We start from the raw sequence: 19,790 nt of genomic DNA on the forward strand, positions 1-19,790 counted from the left end.
ATCTTTTGATGGCAGGAGTGTCAAGGAATCTGTGAACTCATTTTAAACCACCTGGACTTCAAGGTTAGTCCCTAGGCCTTAAAGTCTTCACTCCATTGTTACCCCTCAGAAACTCCTTCCTTGATTACTGTGTACAAAATATCAGTCATCCCCTCCCATTTCCTAGCCCTGCATGCCACTCTAGTCTCATCATAATTTATTACCATTTGACAGGCCATATTTTTACTTGCTTGTGTGTTTATGATCCACTTCCCCATACAGAATGTAAACTCCATGATGACAGGGGATGTCTCTGTCTTGTCCACTGTATCACCACTCCTGGAACTGGCCTGGAAACATTGTAGACATTCAGGGAATGGGGGTAAATGAATGTAGGTTGGCCTTGGCCAGGATGAGTATGGGAAGAAGCAAGCCTTACCAGTGTCTGGATAGACATTGCAAGCTTTGATTTGTTCAATAGGAGCCAGGACAGCATTGCTCATGGACAGATGGGCAGGAGCAAAGGCATGAAAATGGAAAACTCATAGTAGGAGAAGTGGGGCAGGGAGGCTCAGGGAAAACCAAGGCTGAGTAAGATGGAAGGGAGTTCTGGAAGCATGGAGTTGACAGTGAGGAGGGCTGAGCGTTAGAATCTCCGTCCTTCCTGGGCTTGCAGTATTTCCCAGTTCTGCTTCTAAAGATGCACCGATAAGCAGCTGACAGAGATGGATGTGTTTTGCTGCCTTTCCTTCAATATTGACTGGACTTGGCCTGCTCTCCTGGCAACGCTAAAGAGCCAGAGGCTTATCAAATGCATTAATCCTGAGTCATAAAACAAGTTTTGATGCACAGGCTGCAAGAGACTGGTGCATAAGAAATGCTAATGCATTTAATCAATGCTTGGCCTGGGGCCTGAAGGCAGGGTGAGCAGGGAAGGGTGCTCACTGGGTGGTGTCAGGTACACGTGTGACTCTCAAAGTCCTGACTCCTCCCACTTAGGAGCCAGGAATTTGAGTGACGGTCTCTTCAAAGGCTGAATAATTGGGCAATTTCTTTTCTCTCTCTAGGACTCAGATAAAGAGGTGGGACTCAGGTGACTCCCCAGTATAATTGGAGCCTATGTTAGTGGCAGAGGAGGGAACTTCAGGCCTTTATGGGAACTGTTGACCCAAGTAGGTGACCTTGTACCTGTTAAGGATACCAGATTGGAGGTATGGTTCACAAGGAAGTAAAAGCAAAGGAAAGCAGCACTTTTTAGGCCTGCCTGTTTGCATACATTATCTCACTTTATCTTCACAACAACCCAACATTACATGGACAGATATTATTCCCTATTTTATAATTGAGGAAACTATGATTCAGAGATTTTAAGTGATGGGCCTCAGGTCTTATGGCTACTAAATTCCTACTGAATTTAGGTATATGTCTTCCATATACAGATAAGGCAGAGAAATTAAATAGAAATGGCAAAGAGTTTCAACTAATACTGTCATGCTTTGGCCTCCAATTTTATCTTGAGAAAAGAAGTGAAGTGCTGCTTTCCAGCATCTCCTTGTGATTTAGGGATAGGTTAGGCATTGCTGCAGTAACAAATAGACACCTAAATCTGAGTGGCTTAACCTCATTAAGGTTTATTTCTCTCTTACAAAGTCTGATGTGGTTCAGGCATCTCTTCTCCATTGAGTAGCCTCATCCTTCAGAACACGTGGCCTCCAAAGTCACTGCAATGGAGGAAGAAAGAGCTGGGTCAGGCTCACAGATCCTGACTGCCTTGAACTGGAAATGATGGTCATTCCCACTCAGAGACCATCAGCCAAAGATAATCTCATGGACTCAACCTGCCTGCAAGGGAAGTTGGGAAATATTAGGAAGTTCCTGAATATTTTATGAACATTAAGTATCTATGTATATCCTAATACTTTTGTGTTCTTATTTCTTCCCCTGTAGGTCAGAGCCCCAGAGCAGCCCTGTGGTCCCAGCTCAGGATGGGCCCTCAGAAAAGCTGGGTCAGCATCTGGCCACTGAGGCCTTGGGCACCAACAGCTGGGAGAGAGACAAGGCCTGCCGGGAGCTGGGTCCTGCCAGAGCACACAGGTGAGATGCTACCCTCTTCCTCACTTCAGTCTAATGGGGAGGTTCAATTTGAGGATCCAGAAATGAAGTTTGCCTCTCTGGCCACTTCTCCCTCCTCTCTTTTGCAAGTTCCTCTCTCAGACCCTTTCAGTAAATTTTCTCTGAAGAGGACTGGATAGTAAATATTTTAAGTATGTCGACCCAGTGGTTTCTGTAACAGCAACTCAATGCTGCCATCGTAGCACAAAAACAGCTGTAGATATTATGCAAACAAATAGGCATAGCTGTGTTCTGATAAAACTTTATTTATAAAAAGAGGAGGCAGGCTAGATTTGGCCCATTGGCCATAGTTTGCTGACTCTCACCTTAAATGATAGAGTTCCTCCCCATTTTAATGAGCCACTGACTCCCAAATCATAATTTTAGCCTAGACCTGTCTCCTGAGTTCTAGATCTTTGCATTCATTCTTTAAGTCAGTTATTCACGCAGTACTTTTTGAGTACTACTACTCAAATGATAAATGTAGTGCTAGCATCTGAAGATATGGCATTTTACCTAAGCTCAGAGAAGTAAAGTGGCTTGCCCAAAATATGGCAACCAGTGAATGGCAGAGTGAAGTTTTGAACTCCGGTCTCTCTGATCCCAAAATCCTACACTAAAACCTGTCACATTATCCTGTTGGTGCTAATGAAAAAGCCAATCTATCCTCTGTCTTCTGTTTTCACTTTTGTACCATATACTTAAGAGTGTGTCTCTTTGGCCTCCAAGCCACCACTGGAAGTCCCCCGGTCTCCCCTGGGGGAATGTGGGGGCTGCCACAGGCCTCAATCCCACCCCTCCTCATTCCTCCTTCTTCCATCACATTTCCTTCCCCTCTCCCCCTCCCCCTCCCTCCCAACTTTTCCACAACAACATCCTAGAATGTAGAAAATAGTATTAATAAAATTACATTTTCTAGAAAAAAAAGAGAGAGAGAATCTGAATATGTTTACAGCATCATCTTGATAATTCAGCTTTACCACTGGATTAAAGCCTAATCCCTACTCGGTTGTTAACACACCACTCTCTTACTACCATGGTCTGGATCCATGTCCCAGTAACAGTTGGAAAATGAATCCGGTGTCCTTCTCAGTTAAACTCCCTCCCAGCCTCCTTATCTTGAACCAGAGAATGTTAAGGCCATTTTATAGATGGGGAAACTGAGGCCGGTTGATAGCAGGGCCAAGATTAGCCTGAGGATCCCTGAACCTGGTCCAAATTCTACCTTTCCATCCTGGAGTTCTCGGTTTACTAAGGTAGAGATCCTAAGCCATATTGAGCACCCACTTGAGACTCAGATGAAATCTATGAGTGCTGTCTTCAGGAAAAATGTATACACTCTAAGGACACTTTGAAAATTCTGTGTACCACTTCAGAAGGTTCATAGACCCCTGAGCCTGACAAACATGCACCCCTAGTTAAGAACCCTGGTTCTAGGAGACGTGGTTACTGAATTTTGAAGAAGTGGCTTAGGAAGCCAGAGTAGCTTTCACGGATGAAGTCCGCCCCTCCACCCAGCCTGCCATCCTGGCTGTAAGTGAAGTTCAACATCAGATCTGAAGAATTCTCTCCAGAAAACAGGAAGAAAGTTGCTTCCATGAGAGGCAGAGGGAGATGGAGAGAGAAGGGGAAAGGAAGGGAATGTCCATGCTTTAAAACATCGTTTCCCTCATGGCCAAAGGGGAGTCTGTATGTTGTAGAGCCTTGTGTTTAAATCTGGACCCTACCACTTACTAACTGAGTGGCCTTGGGTGAGCTCCTTTTCCTCTCTGGGCCTCAGTATTCACAACTATAAAATGGGAATATTGAGACCTAATTCTCAAGATCAAGGTGAAGATTAAATTAGATCAGGCATGTACAAATCACGGCAGTGGGCCCAGAACACAGGAGGCCCTCAAAAAATGTTAGTCTCATGGAGACGGAAGAGAAAATGATGCCATGTTGCCAACTCAATTGTATAGTGTCTGGGCCTCTTGCTCCCTTCTCTCTGTGACTGACTCTAACATGATAAAAGCCGTAATAATGACGGTAATAAAAATAATAGTGATGACAAAAGTCATAATAATTATAATAGCAGAAGCCTCTTTTACTGTGAACTTACTTTGGGCACATTACGTAAGTCAGCTCCTTTACTCCTGACAGCAAATTTATGACACAGGTACCATGTTTTATTCCCATCTTGTAGATGATGAAATGAGACTCAGAGAGGCCCTTGAGCTAGAAAGTCATACAGCTGGACTTTAAGTCCAGATATGTCTGTTTCCAGAGCCAGCATTTCTCGCTGCTGCATACTTAACTACCACATATTTAACCTGTGCATATTGAACCCCTGTATATGTAACCACTGCATACTTAATCGCTATATGTTTAACCACTGTATAAGTAAATATTGAGCACTTAACCACTGCATACTTAACGTCACATAGTTTACCAGTGTGTACTTAATCACTGCATATTTAACCACTACACACGTAGCCACTGCATACCTAATCACTATATTTAACCACTGTATACATAGCCACTGAGGTCTGAACTACCATGTACTTAACCTTTGCATATTTCACTCGTGTGTACTTAATCTCTGCATATTTAACCACTACACACTTAACTGCTACACATGTACTCACTCCATACTTAATCGCTGCAAATTTAGCTGCTGCATACTTAATCACTGTACTTAACCAGTGTATATGTAGCCACAGCATACTTAACCCCTGAACACATAACCACAGTGTACTTTACCACTATTCTGCCCCTTCCAGCCCCTCCAGGATGGTACACGAGGAGAACTGGCACAGGGGAAAGAAAGGAGTAGAAGAAATGAGACCTACCTGGGTAAAGGCATTTAGGATTCAATGAGGGGGCTGATTGTCCCCACCTCACAGACCTCAAGTCTATCCAAATCAAGGGCTTTCATGGTTTTACCCCATTACTTAAATCTGAGTCTAGGACAGTGGTTCTCAAACCCTATTCCCCTGAGAACTTGGGGTTCCAGAAGCTAGAGAAATTGACTGAAACAGTGGGACCTTTCCCCATTTTATAAGACACAGTCTTAAAGGATTTTTTTCTTTATTATGTCTCCCTTAATTTTTTTCCCCTCAAATACCTGGCAGCTGTGGCAATGGAAGTGTTTATATGCAACAAGATGATTTAGCAAGTAGCTAAATTGTTTCATCCATTCATCTCTCATTTGGTCACTCAACAAGTATTTATTAGGCTCTTGCTGTGACAAGCACTTTTTGGAGAAAAAAATCTGGAAGTGGCTCACATTTATGCAAGCAGCCTGTTTGCTTTCTGGATATGTGTACTGTGCTTTATGCTTTATAACATGTAAGCGTTAATAACATGTAGATATTTATTTGTTTTTATCTATTTATTTTTTAAAAGACAACTTCATTCAACGTCATGATCAGACTATTACATTTAGCAATCAACAGCATGGGTACAAAAAATAAATTCTACATTAAAACACTTTGTTGAAATGCTTTATACTTTCCACAGAACAGAAACTAAAATAACTGTTGTACAATTAGTCACAAATACAGTCCTTGAGTTTTTTTGCCCATACACATGCGTATTGTCTAAAACATGTCTTCTTTGTAGCAGCTAGGCCCTGCCACCACTGTGCTTGGCTGAGTTCACAAATCTGTTGTAACCTGTAGCTTCCCTGTCACTTCTCTGGCTCTCCTCTCCTACTAAGCCTTTGTTTCTGGAAAGTTATTTAAAACCTCCTGCCACTGCCATAGCTATTGCTGCTGCTGGAACCACCATAGCCACCTTGATTTAGTGGTTTGACAAAGTATTGTCCCCCACCACCATCAGGGCCAAATCTTCTGCCTCCAAAATTTCCTCCCTTCATGGGTCCAAAATGTGAAGACCGATTGTTGTGATCACCAAAATCATTGTAGCTCCCACCACCTCCAAAATTGCTCCCATCATTACCAAATCCATTATAGCCATCCCCCCTGCCACCATGTCTACCACCACCACAGCTGCCACCAAAGCCACCACGATCACTGAAGTTTCCTCCACAACCAAAGTTGTCATTCCCACCAAAACCACTTCCATGACCACCACCAAAGTTTCCAAAACCACTTTGACCTCTTTGGCTGAATGAAGCACCAGCCATCTCTTGCTTCGACAGGGCTTTCCTTATTTCACACTTGTGGCCATTCACAGTATGGTATTTCTGAATGACAATCTTATCCACGGAGTCATGGTCATTGAAGGTTACAAAAGCAAAGCCCCTCTTCCTGCCGCTGCCTTGGCCAGTCATGATTTCACTCACTTCAATTTTCCCACACTGTTCAAAGTAATCTCTCAGGTGATGTTCTTCAGTGTCTTCTTTAATGCCACCCAATAAAGATTTTCTTCACACTTAAGCGGGCATCCGGTCTGGGAGAAGCCTCTCTTGAGACAGCCTTCTTTGGTTCCATGACTCTTCCATCCACCTTGCATGGTCCTGCATTCATGGCTGCATCCACCTCCTCCACAGTGGCATATGTGACAAACCCAAAGCCCCTGCAGCACTTGGCGTTTGGATCTCTCATTACCACAAGGTCCATGAGCATTCCCCATTGCTCAGAATGGCTCCTGAGACTCTCATCAGTCGTTTCAAAGCTCAACCCTCCAAAGAAGAGCTTCTGCAGCTGTTCAGGCTCTTTAGGAGACTCTGACTTAGACATGAGGGCAGGGAAGACTTTAATGATGCTTTCTCGGCAGCGTCCATGGACAGAAAGGGCAAGATATTTATTTTTAACCTGCTAAAAGTGACTCTCTTGAAAATACTATTGATATATGATTTTTATTTATTAGAGATACAAAAGCCTTAACATATATTTTAATCACTTCATCATTCTTTCTACTAATCATAATGATCCAGATTCTTAAAATGGAATTAAATATAGCAGTATTTTATGATGTTTTGTAAAGAGTTGGATAATTTTCAAGCAATTGGCCACACAAACAAGTTTGAGAAGGCAGCCGGTTTTGTGGGAAAGCTTTCAGGGTAAGAATCACACAGGCCTCAATTGAAATCCCAGCCTGGATGCTTTTTAATTGTGTGGCCATAGATGAGTTAATTCAACTTTCTGAGTATCAGCTTCTTCACCTGTAAAATGAGACAATAAAAATCATACGACCCTCAAAGTGTTTTTGTGAGTATCAAAATATATAAACACTTGGCACATAATAAATGCATAAATGCTAGTTGTATTACTACTAAAACTATGACAATGATATTATTATTAATATCATGTTTTCCTGGTGAGGTTCAATTGGGTTAGCATGTTTCAATTCCCAAGCAGTTTTTCATCCAAAACCATCTCTCTTTGCTATGGGATAACATTTAAAAATATCCTTGGAGCCTGCCCCAATTATAAAAGGAGATAACTTGACTTCATTTAACTATAGCCTGAGCATTTGAATTTAATTGAACAGGAAATAATTATTCTTGAAGAGCGGAGGTTTTTGAGGTTCTGTGAGACTATATAAGATATGTATCTCATTACGTTGGACCTCGGCAAATATACTTTTAATAATCAGCTGCTGCTTAACATACCTTCAGCCTCCTATTAAATTTCCAGCAGGAACTACAGACACAATGTGTTGGGGAGGGAGTGAACTGAACTGTAGATTAATTATTTAAAAAGTGATTTATTTACCAAGGTGAGCCATTTGCAAATTCAATAATAAATCTATTATGGAGTAGTTAACCTCTATAACTCTGGTTTAAATAATCAATTGGTGTTTGGGTAACGTACAACGTCTGTCTCATTAGGTTGGCATTAAGTCTTTATTTGAAGCACTTAATCTGAAGGGCGACCAAATCAGCCATGAGATGGTAATTGGGCATTTGCTGTGGGTCCTTGATCCTCCAAGGAACTGGGCCCTTCCTTGGCTGCAACAGACCTGGATGTAGGGTTGGGGAACTCTGGGTCCTCTAATGTCCAACTCTGTTCCCCACAGTGCCTCTCGTGACAAAGACATAACACCACTGCCATCCTCCAGGGGAAAGAAGAAAAAGAAGAAATCCACCAGGAAGAAGAGAAGGAGGTGAGGGCACAGAGGGGAACTGAAATCTTGAAGATGGAGGATGGGACAAAATAGGGGTAATACGGGTTTTGGAGTAAGACAGTGACTCACCCTTGGGTTCAAATCCCCTCTCTGCTTCTTAACTAGTTGTGTGACCTGGGGCATATCACTTCACCTCTCTGTGCCTGTTTCCACTTCTGCAAAATGGTGATAATACCTGCCTCTTGTGGTTTTGTGGGAATTAGATGAGAAATGGAAAGGAAAACAGCTGTCACAGTGTCTAGCACATAGTAAATGACCCATTAGTGAAGGCATAGTCATTACCATGAATATCGAAAGAATTTTGTGAGCACTTACTTGATGTGGAGGACTATGTTAAGCACTCCATTATCTCTTTTAGTCCTGACCACCACCAGGCAAGCATGATTATCCCCATTCTAGAGATGAGAAAATAAAGGCTGAGATAGGTGGTGACAGAATCTACAGGGACTTGATCCCAGGTTCCTCAGTTACTTCCACTACACACATCTACCCAGTGAAAAGCCCAGGATAACGGACTCTATATGTTTTGCCAGCTATTGACTCTTTTGTACCCTGTGCACTTTTTCTGTATGCAATTCCCTTGAGTTTTTTTATTATTTAAAAATATTTCCAGATTTTTCTTGTTAGCTACCATTAATTAGACTAAAAGTACGTCCAGCGATTCAGTGGCGGGCTTCCCGCAGGGCTGCGAGATGAGAATCACACCAAACCTCCACGGCAGTATTTATAGATGTCTGCAGGGGGCAGCAGAGAGCAGTGCCTGGATGCCTCGGGTCTCAACTCCAGGTTTTCTGGAACCTTGTTTCCAGGACACCTCTTTAGCCTAGTTCTAAAGGGACAGGTCTAAAGAGGACCCAGAGGAGAATGTGGGTAAACACCCTGAACTCCAGCCATTGTAGGGCAGGGGATGGAATTGGGACAAGTGGCATGAGTTTCCTGATTTTAGGGGTGGGCCAGAAATACTTCATGGAAGGAAACTGAAGGCATTAGGATTCACGAATTCAGTCAATAAATGTCCACTGAGCATGTGTTTGGGGACAGGCATTGTGATTCCTTAAGCATCGAGCTGTTCCTCAGCCAATTCCCTCTGTGGACATGTTTTGTTTGACTCGCAAAGTGTCATTTTAATTTTTTTTTCTCTTTTTAACTGGCAGCCAACATTTAAAAATCAGTAAATTTTATATGAAAATATGGATTTCTGGAGCTTTCCATTGAAAAGGCAGGCCTGCATTCCCACACAGGACCCTCGGCTGATCTGAGAAGCAGTCCTTACCTCCAGTCAGATATTTTCTGGTTCACCACAGTCTCCACCACTCACCCAGCCTGCTTCATTCATTTGTTATCTAAGAGGCTCCTGTCTGCATTGAGTTTTCAGCTTCTGATCTGTTTCAGCCCTGTTCTTTTGTCAGTGGGGAAATAAGAGACCTGGAGATGAGCTGTGACATGCCCATGGTGACTCTGTGAGCTGGTGGTGAGTCACGATTAGAACTTGGGTCACCTGAGCCTCAGTCTTGAGTTATCGCTGTGGACTTAGGGTAGCTCTGTTTCTTAGGTAACCTTTTGGTGGCACCACCGATGCTGCTACAGCCTGGTGAGATCTTGTCCAGGGGCTCAGTGTTACCTGGGAGATAACAAGGTGGGATGGAGGAGAGTTCCAAAGAATATGAGAAGATGGGCATAGCTTGCAGGAAGACCAGCATACAAAAAGAAACCTTTATGTCCTGACCAGGAGGGCACCTATGGGGTGACCTGGTGATAAATGTAGTACAGAACAAAATCCCTGGGATCAGAGTGGTCTCCGTTTGAATCCCAGCTCATCCACTTCCTAACGGTGTATCTTTGAGCAGGTCACTTCATCTCTCTGAACCTCATTTTCTTTGTCTCAAAAGGGAGGGTAGCAATTGCATCTACCTAAGAAGTGTGTGGAAAGATTAAATGAGATAGTACATATAAAACACATAGTAATACTTTTTTAAAAATACAAGTTAATATCAGTATTGATATTATCCTTGATGTGTGTTACTAAAAGAGCTGAGTCCCTGTGCAGGGGCTGGGAAAGAGTCCCTTTGAAACCAAACCTGGCCTTTAAGAGCCTCCCTTTGAAGTACGTCTCCTCTCCCCCTGCAGGTCCCCATCCTATAGCCCGTCGCCTGTCAAGAAAAAGAAGAAGAAAAGTTCCAAGAAACATAAGCGACGCAGGTATTGTCCTTCCTCCTCTGCAAACAGGGACACCCCAGGTGGGGAGGGGATGGGGAGAGCAGACGGCACCAAAAGGTCATTTGGAAGCATATCCTGTCACTGATGTAGAAGACTTATCTAGGTATTACTATGTATCTGTGTCTTGTATAAGTTGGGATTCTGGCTGCGAGGACCAGAGGTCCACGAAAACTAACTCAGACCAGAAGGGGACTTGATTGTAAGAGAGCAGCAGTGTCTTAGGAACCAGCCAAGCCTGGACAAGGGGATAGACCCAAGCAGTGTAGGCTGACTAGGACCCAAGCAGGACCCGCAGTTCCCTTTATTTCCTGGTCCACGTGGGGGACATGGCTGCACCCTGCTCCCATCCCTCCACATTGCAGTCCAAGCCACAAGGAGACAATGAATCTCTCTGTCTTGTCCCTTATTCCAAGTTCCCCAGGAAAGGCTTCTCTTGTTTGTCCACCTGTGTCCTAGAGGACAGGATCATGTTGAAAAACATGGCTGCTGGGATTGCCCACCCTTGTGGGTGGGGAGGCAGAGGCAGCAGTGAAAGGGCATTATCAACTGGACACACATTCCAGAAGGTGTCCACTATATGCACACAGATGCGCACACACTCATGTGCACATGTATATTTACAGGGGGAAAAAAGGACTGGAAAGATTTACACCAGAGCATTTGAATTTACGGCTCATGAGCCAAGCCAACAATTTATAATTGGGAGATTTTGCAATACAAAAATTCAGTCTTCCAGTTCCTCTGTAATATCAGAAGTTCTGTCTTCATTGGGCCAATTTTCCCACAGGCAGCCAGCAGCTGAAGCTGAGGAGTTGCTGTGCATTTAGACTGAGGGTGGGGGGAAGAGACTGCACTTGGCGGCAGACCCCTCCAGCCTGCTCCAGCCATTTACACACATTTGCAAAGCCTGCATGGCCCTCAGAGGCAGGGAGTTTGAAGCTCCCTGTATATAAGGTATTTGCTGCAGTGGGCTGTAGATAATAGCAAAAGAATGGTTTATATTTTATTTTTGCTTATTTGTGTCTTATCGGTTTTCCTGTCTCCATTATGGATCATGTGTGCAATTAAACAACAACAGAATAAAAGATAAGAGGTTGTTTGCGTTTTTCCTGTGCATCTCAAACCCACTTTAAAGTTGCTCCTATGTGGCTTTTCCCAATCCAGGAGTTTGGCTACATCTCAGCAGTTGTTTCTAGAATGGTTTCAGACTCAGCTTGGTCTCACTGGTCATGTCCACCACTTGCCCAGACTTTCTGATCGATGCTAGCTGAGTTTGTGCTTAGTACAAGACGAGGGCAAACCAGTTAGTGAAATGTTGCAAATTTGGTGTTAGAAATCATTCCCAACAAGGAGTCAACAGTCTGCCCAGGGCTCTGGACTGCCTTCTTGTCACCTTCCCACACTGAGCAACTCCTCTCAGTTTGGGGACATTTCCATATCTGGATCCTGGAAGCCAAGTGGCTTCTCACTCAAGGGCTTCTTCTCATCAGAAAGAGACTGTGCCAGAAGCTTAGTAACAGGCTTTTTCTGCCGGCTACCATCAGCCCAGGGGTTGGGACTTTAGAGGGGAAGGGGATCATTAAAATGGAGATAAGGAGGGGAAATACTATTGCTGTATCTGGGATCCTTCCCAAACTCTCACCTGCTGATCACTCTCCTACTCCCAGTCCAGCTTCTCCAAGTTCTTGAAATGTTTTGTTAACGATGGTTGACCTTTATGGAGGTAGGAGCTAGGGGTAGGGGAAGCGTTGAGAATTTTTTTCTCCCCTCAATTAACAGGCCTTCAAGGCTAAAAAAAAGTTCTCGTTTTCACATCTATTTATTGAGCACTCATTGTGTGTTATGAATGAGGATTTTTGAGTACTGCAAATGGAACAGTGACAAAAACCCAGCCACTGCCCTCACATGGCTCAAATTCTTGTGGGTAACGTGGGTAATTATAATATGGAGAGGTCTGTTCTCTAATAAAGATAAGCTCAAGCTCACCTAGATCTTGGGGGAGCAGAGAAGAGGCACCTGACCAGCCTGAAAAGCTCGGTACCTGCTGCAAGGAGAAAATGACATCTGAGTGGATCTCAGAAAAATGAGTAGGAGCCACTCAGGTGAAGCTGTGTGACTCCGGGCAGCTGAACCAACTTTTCCGAGCTTTCGTGTCTTTGTCTGTAAAATGGTTGTTAGTAGTACTCTGCAGGGTTCGGGGGAAGGTTGAATGAGACTGCGTGTGAGAGATGCTTAGCACCAAGCCTGACACGCAGTGAGAATTCCACATGTGGAAGCTGGTGACCCAGTGATGATGAAGATGAGGAGGAGAAGGGGGAAGGGGAATCCACATCTAGGGAGAGAGAAGATGAGAAGGAGACTCGGGGGAAGGGAGGAAAAGAGGGCTGTCTCTTAGGTCCCCCTCACCCTCATCCAGGACAGACTTACTGACAACTTGGGGCGAGGATTGAAGCACTGGTAGGCTTTGCTTTGGAAATTCAAAATCTAAACCAATGTCTCCCATACAATCTTCATACTTAGTCAGGAGCTTGCTGTCCTGACTTCCGTGTGGCATGATCACAAAGACATTGGTACATTCATGCCAGGAGAGAAGCTTCAAACTCACCCATGTTTCTTTTCTCCCTTCCCTCCCTCCATCCTTTCTCCCTCTTTCCCTTCCATCCTTCCTTCCTTCTTTCTCTCCTTCCCTCCCTCCCTCTCTCTCTTTCCTTTCCTTCCTGCCCCCTTCCTTTTTTTTTTTTTTTCTTTAATCAGGTCATTCTCCAAGAAGAGAAGGCACAGGTAAGACTCTTGCTGCCTTTGTCTGCTTGTTGAACTTTCTGCTTTCCCAACCAGGCTTTGGGCAGCTTCTAGGCAGTGCCCAGTCTTCATCTCTGTGTTCTTGGACACATCTCCTTGATCTTTCTGGGCCTCCCTTTCCTCCAAAATGAAGGTCTAGGTGGGGTTCCCTGAAAGTTCCAAGCCAGCTTTCAACCTCCATCAGGCCAGATGGTTGCTCCTGGGCTAGCCCCTACCAATGTCCCTCCCTGGAATGTCCCGTTACCCCTGCAAGACTCTGTGTTAGTACTGGTTGCAATCTTGAGTAGGGGAATATAGGGAAACATCAGCCCCAGCACTCCAGGAAAACCTTCCCAGATTTGGCCAAGAAACAGGCCAAATCCTGGTTTACCAGAAATAAAGCTATCACCTACAGGGTACTCTCTAACAATTGAATCCTGCACTGAGCCCCTTCCACGTGTGGACATATTTAATTCCCATTAATCCCTATCAGAACCTTGTACAATGGATATGTTTATTGTTCCCATTTTACAGATGAAAAAACTGAGGCTAAAACAGGAGATGTGACAGAATTGATTACAGGGAACCAGTAGATATTAGAGCCAAAATTCAAACCCAAACCTATGAGACAGAAAATCAGGACAAGAGACAGTGACTTCTTAAATAACAATAGCCACATCTAGAGAAGTTTGCAGAATGCAAAGCCTTTTCATTTATTCATTTAATAAGTGGACATCGGCTGCCAATGTTATCCATCCACTCAGCTCCACAGGCTTAGCAATGGCCCCATTTTATGACTAAGGAAACTGGGTCTTAGAGAGGGCAGGTCATTTGCTTGACATCACTCAGCAACCAAGCAGCAGAGCTGGGACTTAAACTTGGATCTTTCAATGAGGTCCTGGGCTCTTCCACTGTCTGGGCTGGGTTTCAACATGGAGATGGTTCCTGCTGCTAACTCCAAGGTGTGATTCAGTTGGATGAAATAAACTTTCCACTTCCCAGGACCTAGACCTGTAATGGGTTCTTGGTGACCCTCTGAAGCCAGTCTGACTTGAACTACCAAATAGTGTTCACCCTCTTAGACGTCTATTTGATTACAGTGGAACCCCGAGTCATCATTGTCCATTCCACACATTCTCCAGCCCTCCAGCTCAAAAAATGTCTAGAAACCCAGATACTGGAATACGCATGGGCAGAACATTTCAGAATCTACCAACCTTCATAAGGCTTCCAGTATCTCCCTGGATATTTATTCTATTCCCTTCTCTTATGAATTGATTAAGCAACAGTCAAGAGCATGGGCTCTGGGGACCCATGGTCTGGGGCCACATTGCAGCTCACCTGTGTGATCCTGGGCAAGTTTCTTAGTACATCCGAAGTTCAGTTTCCACATCTGTAAAATGAGTACTTATTAAATTGTGTCTCCACCCATAGGTTGTGGAGAGAATAAAATAAGATTGTTGACATAAAGTATTTAGCAGAGTGCCTAGCCTGTGATAAAGTCTCAAAAATTGACAGATATTGTTATTATTACCCATATGACTACTGTTATTATTAACCCACCAAAGTGGAATTTGTCATCCTCTGCACCCCGTTCTCAGCATATGTGTATGAGTCGGTATCTTGAGCTGAAACTCCTGCATAAAAAAGTTCGCAGTGACTTCTCTGGTCTTAGGCAGTGATCAGTGTCCATTCCAAAACTGCCTGGATGTAGTGGCCCACTGTTTGTAAAGCATTTTAACTACTTGTTTATTTTTATCTTTAACTGAGTGTTTTTGTTTTTGTGCTTCTTTCAATTAATTGGCCATTTCTTTTTCAGCTCCTCTAGCCCAAAAAGCAAAAGAAGGGAAGAGAAGAGGCACAAAAAACAGTAAGTGGATACCACCTGGAAGGTGCTCTACAGTTTGGGGAGTTGGAGGACCTGGCCTCTTACCAGCCAGAGTGTTAGAGCTGCCGAATAAACAGGGGGAAGGAGGAGAGCGTTGGGAGAGGGACGAAGAGAAAGAAGGAGAAGGAGGGAGAGAAAGACAACCACATGTGTCTTTGTAGTTGTGGGTTTAGGTATGCATGAGTGCAACCGGTTGTGTATATGATGTGTATGTGTGTGCATGTGTGTTTATGTTTGCATGAAAGTGTACAGTGTGCATGTATGTGCCTGGCGTGCCCATTGTGTGTGTACCTTGCGTGTGTATTTATTTATATGTAGTGTGTCTAAGTGCTGTGCACATTGTAAGTGTCTGTACATTTTTACATAATGCAAACATTTGTGTACACTTTGTGTACAAATGCATACAATGTGGGCACACAGTGTGTGTGTGGTATATATTTGAGTTCATACAAATGCAATATGTATGCCTGTGCCTGTGTGAACATGAACATGAACGGCATGCATGTAGGTGCACTGTGTGCCAATGTGTGTGAATTCTACATACTCTGTATGTGCACTGTTTATATGTCTGTGTGCATTACATGTACAGGGGTTGTGTGGTGGTTTTTACCTATATACACACACGTGCTGTATGTACATGGGTGGTCACTGGGGTGTGATCGCGTGTGTGTACATGTGTAAACATGAGTATGAGTCCATGCCCTGGCTACTGGATTTACAGTGTGGAGATATCAGTGACGTTCCTATCCCTGGTTGTGGGTCCCCAGCTGTTTCACAATTTGTAGCTGGTAGTAGAAATTCAAATCAGCCAGCGCTGCCTGTGGAGTTCAGTTCCCAGCCAAATTAAAAGTAAATTTGGTTACAACCCATCTACTTTATGCCCTGCAAATGTTAGTGCATGTTTTCCAATCAACTAATATTTTATCTCCTGCCAAGAAGCTTCTAAAGAGAGGATCAAAGACAATAGGATAAAAGGTAGTCGGCTGCTGGGAGGGAAAAGAAGAGGCAGGGGCGCAGAGGGAGGGCACCCAGCTTTGCTGCCCCAAAGGGTTTTTTCTCCTAAGGTCAGTGTGAAGGAGAGCATTTCAGCCACTGCCACTGAGCCCTGGGGAATGCTCTAGAAGAAAGCAGTAGAGCCTTGAGTTAGTTCAAGGAGGAACTTCCCCATCATGAAACTTGTTCAATTCAGGTCAAAAGACAATTATTGGCCATATGCACTGAATGCGCTTTCATGCTAACCTCAGATGGATCACATGTTCTCAGAGATCTCAGCATCACTTGTCCAGTGGGGCCACAGGATAGGAAACCACATAGTCAGGGGGTGGACCCAGGCCTAAGAGCTCTGGAAGGGGCCATCACTGAGACAAGGACTGCCTGCCTGCGGGCAGCTAGGTGGATATCCTCCCCCATGCCAAGAGCTGGATGAGTCCCAGAAATTGCTAGCAGGACATCAGAAAGCTTGTGCAAGCCACAGGCAAGAGACAAGAAGGGAAAAACAACAAAAATAAGGCATCACTAAGGAAAACAATTCTTATTCTTGCCAAGTCCCCCTGGTCAGAGCTGCTTCTAAGCAAGTGACTACTGGAGTGGGTTAGCCTCTTTTTATTCAACATTTCTTGGTGAGACCTTGATAAGTGGTGAACCCTGTGCTGGGCCCAAGGGCAGAGATGAGCAGACATTCTCCTGGCCCCAAGGAATTCACAGTGCAGTGGGCATAGATCACAAATACGGGCAGGTCATGGCACAGTGGTGGTAGACGGAAGCCTGGTACATTGTAGAAACATCGGTACTGGAAAGAGGGCTTGGTGGTAGAGGTAGTTTCCTGCAGGAGAGTGAGGATGGGAGGTAACCATTGTGGGCTGCAGGTTTAAACTTTGTGTGCCTCAGTTTCCTCATTTGTAAGATAAGAAGAATAAGAGAACCTATTTCATAGGTTCTTGTGAGGAATAGACGAGTCCATTTATGGAAAATTCTTAGAACACAGTGCCTAGCACAAAGTATGTGTTAGATACAGTTACCTGCCATCATCATCATCATTATCATCATCACGAGGACACCATGAACTGCAAAATGTGTGAGAATACAAGCAGTTCAGAGTTGCCTGAGCCTGACAGGCCAGGGCAGAAGATGTCAAGCAATGAGCCAGAGAGCGAGGCTAGCTCCTGAAGGTGCTTGGGGGTCAAAATCACAGTCTGGACTTGACATGAGGACAGTGGGAAGGTTTGAAGCAGAGAAGGGATATGGTCTGATAATTACGTTAGAAGAATCCCCAAATCCTTTGTTGGGATAACCAGTCTTCCTCCCGTGGATTTATCTCTAACTCCCACTGGATTCCTGGCTTGGCCCAAACTGCTGACATTCCCCAAACACCTTAATTTCCACTGCTGCTGCTACTGCTACTTCCGAGTGGTTATTATGACTTAGAAGTAGCTGAACTAACCTATAGTAATACCAGTGTTAGTGGCAGTGGTAGTAATTGTTGTTGTAATTTTTGTTGTTGATGATGCTAGTAGCCCATTCCGAAAGACTTTTGACTTCATGCTAAAAATCTGGACTTAATTTTCCAAGTCTGAGGTTACAGATTGGCAGCCCAAAGGCCTAATTTACTCTGCAAATGTGTTTTGTTCGCCCCAGAAGTTGCTTTTAAAAAAATGACCTTCTATTTAAAATAGGAGTATTTTACACAAAAATCTGTATTTCCACATTCACTTGAAAAATTAGTAGATCCAGCACCACGACAATATTCTGGAGGCAAAACAGTACCTTCTGTTTTAGCAGGCCTTCAGCTGATATGCTTCTAGCGCCTGGCTGACTCACACATTTGTGGTAACTGACTGGCCCCTAAAGCCATGGGAAATTGAGACTCCTGACTTAGATGCGGGAGAGGTGACCTGTGGAGGTGACTTTCTGCCCAGGGTGTGGTCTGCATCAGGACTGCTTCCAGCCGGGGGGAGGGGACTGAGTCACCCATGCTCCCTCCAGAGGAGACCTTTCTGCTCACATGTGTTCTGTCCAGCTGTTTGGAGACCCCTGGAATACCCAGGCAGGAAGCCAGAGCAATGCAGGAGATGGGGAGAGATGCATGACTTTGGGAGGGATGGTGACTCGGGTGCAAGAGAAAAATGTGTCACAAGATCAGCTCTGTCTCTTTCTCTCTCCCCATCTCTCCTTCCCCTCCTCTGACTCGTTCCTTCTCATCCCCCCAAGATCTCGAAGCCGGCCCCGAAAGTCTCACCGCCACCGCCATCACCGCTGCCCCTCACGGTCCCAGAGCTCGGAGTCCCGCTCCTCAAGCTGTGAGAGCAGGTAACCCTTCACCCCGTGGGGCCTCTTTTTAGACTGCCCAGAGCCCAGTCTACGAAGCTGTTTCATCAGCTGTGCCTCCCGCTCTTGGCTGTTGGGGCCACTGTCCCAGCACAGGGCTGGCCCCCTGCCTGGCACCCAGCAGGTGTTAGCACTTCCCTGTAGAGAAAGGGCTGCAGACAGACAGGGCTTGCTGCCTCCACTTACAGGAACAGTGGCAGTACTGGCTAACACATATGCTTTCTAAGTGCCTGCATCACTGTGCTTTCGATATCAACTCATGTAATCCCATGACCAAACCTATAAAATGGGAATTATTGTTACTTCCATTTTAAAGATGAGGAAAATGAAGCATGGAGGAATTAAGGAACTTGCTAATCACTTATGAACTAAGTGACAGAGCTAGGATTAAAACCAGAGAGTTTGGCTCTGGACTTTGCATTCTCACTAAGGGATGCTTTAAGCACAGAGAAGCTAAGCAACTTATGAAAGGTCACACAGCACAAAGTACCAAGTTATGAAGCTCTTCCAAGACAGTTTTCTCCTAACCTGGACCATCTCTATGCTGATACGTTGGCTGTCCCAGCCTGAGAAGCGAGAGAGTTCTCCTGTGGGTGAAAAGAGGACGAAGGAGGAGGAGGAGAAAGAGGAGAAGGACAGAAGGAGGAAGACAGGAAAAGGAGGAAAAGAAGGAGCAGGGAGCAGAGGACGAGAGGGAGAAGGAGAAACAGGAGGGGCAGGGGAATGAGTGGGAGGAGGAGGAGAAAAAGGGGGGAAAAGAGGAGGGGAAGAAATATTTGCCCAAATTCTGCTCTGTGCCAGGCACTGTGCTACAGTTTCAAATATATTTTCTCTCTCAATGACACCATGAGTTAGACCAGCATTTCTCCCATTTGGCTGCACTTTTCAGTCACCTGGGAAGTTCTTTAACATACCAATGGCTGGATCCCACCCTCTAGCCATTCTGATGTAACTTGGATGTGGTGGGGCCAGGGCCCTGAGATTTTTAAATCTCTCTGCGTGGTGTGAACTTGCAGCCAAGTGTGAGGGGCACTTGAGAAAGTGAAAAGCAACCCTGACATCTACTGTCAATAGCAGGCCTTGGTGTTCCTGCTGAATGTCAGCAAATTCAAAGAATAAGGCCACTCTGACAATGATTGATCAAGACAAAAGCAAGACCCCTCTGTGATCAGGTCTGAGCCCAGACGAGAGGACTTTGTCCAAAACACAAGTGACCAAACAGCTCTCCATCCTGGCTCATATGAGTGACTGTTGCTTCTTTCAGCCTCTTTCTAGACAAGATTGGTGAGGATGCATAGAATTACCCCATGTTTTTTGACAGTATCCAATCCAGAACAAAGCCCCAGCTCCCCAAATGCTGCCCCAAGCCACCTGCCACAAGCCCAACTCCTACAGTAGGTTCTAATGCCCTCTTACA

The 19,790-nt window shown here is 44.7% G+C and overlaps 1 protein-coding gene and 1 pseudogene across 1 annotated transcript in view; one reads left to right on the top strand and one right to left on the bottom strand.

The window, feature by feature from the left end:
• The window catches only part of SRRM4 (serine/arginine repetitive matrix 4), a 149,927-nt gene that overhangs the window by 105,515 nt on the left and 24,622 nt on the right, over positions 1–19,790 (top strand). The window contains exons 2-7 of the mRNA XM_063087387.1: positions 1,927–2,073; positions 8,059–8,145; positions 10,294–10,365; positions 13,138–13,164; positions 14,981–15,031; positions 18,257–18,355. Coding sequence (XP_062943457.1) covers positions 1,927–2,073; positions 8,059–8,145; positions 10,294–10,365; positions 13,138–13,164; positions 14,981–15,031; positions 18,257–18,355 — 483 coding nt within the window. The remainder of the gene's footprint in view (positions 1–1,926; positions 2,074–8,058; positions 8,146–10,293; positions 10,366–13,137; positions 13,165–14,980; positions 15,032–18,256; positions 18,356–19,790) is intronic.
• On the bottom strand, positions 5,813–6,776 carry LOC134370294 (heterogeneous nuclear ribonucleoprotein A1-like 3; annotated as a pseudogene).

The sequence above is a fragment of the Cynocephalus volans genome, chromosome 2 (assembly GCF_027409185.1).
Source record: "Cynocephalus volans isolate mCynVol1 chromosome 2, mCynVol1.pri, whole genome shotgun sequence".
NCBI lineage: Eukaryota > Metazoa > Chordata > Mammalia > Dermoptera > Cynocephalidae > Cynocephalus > Cynocephalus volans.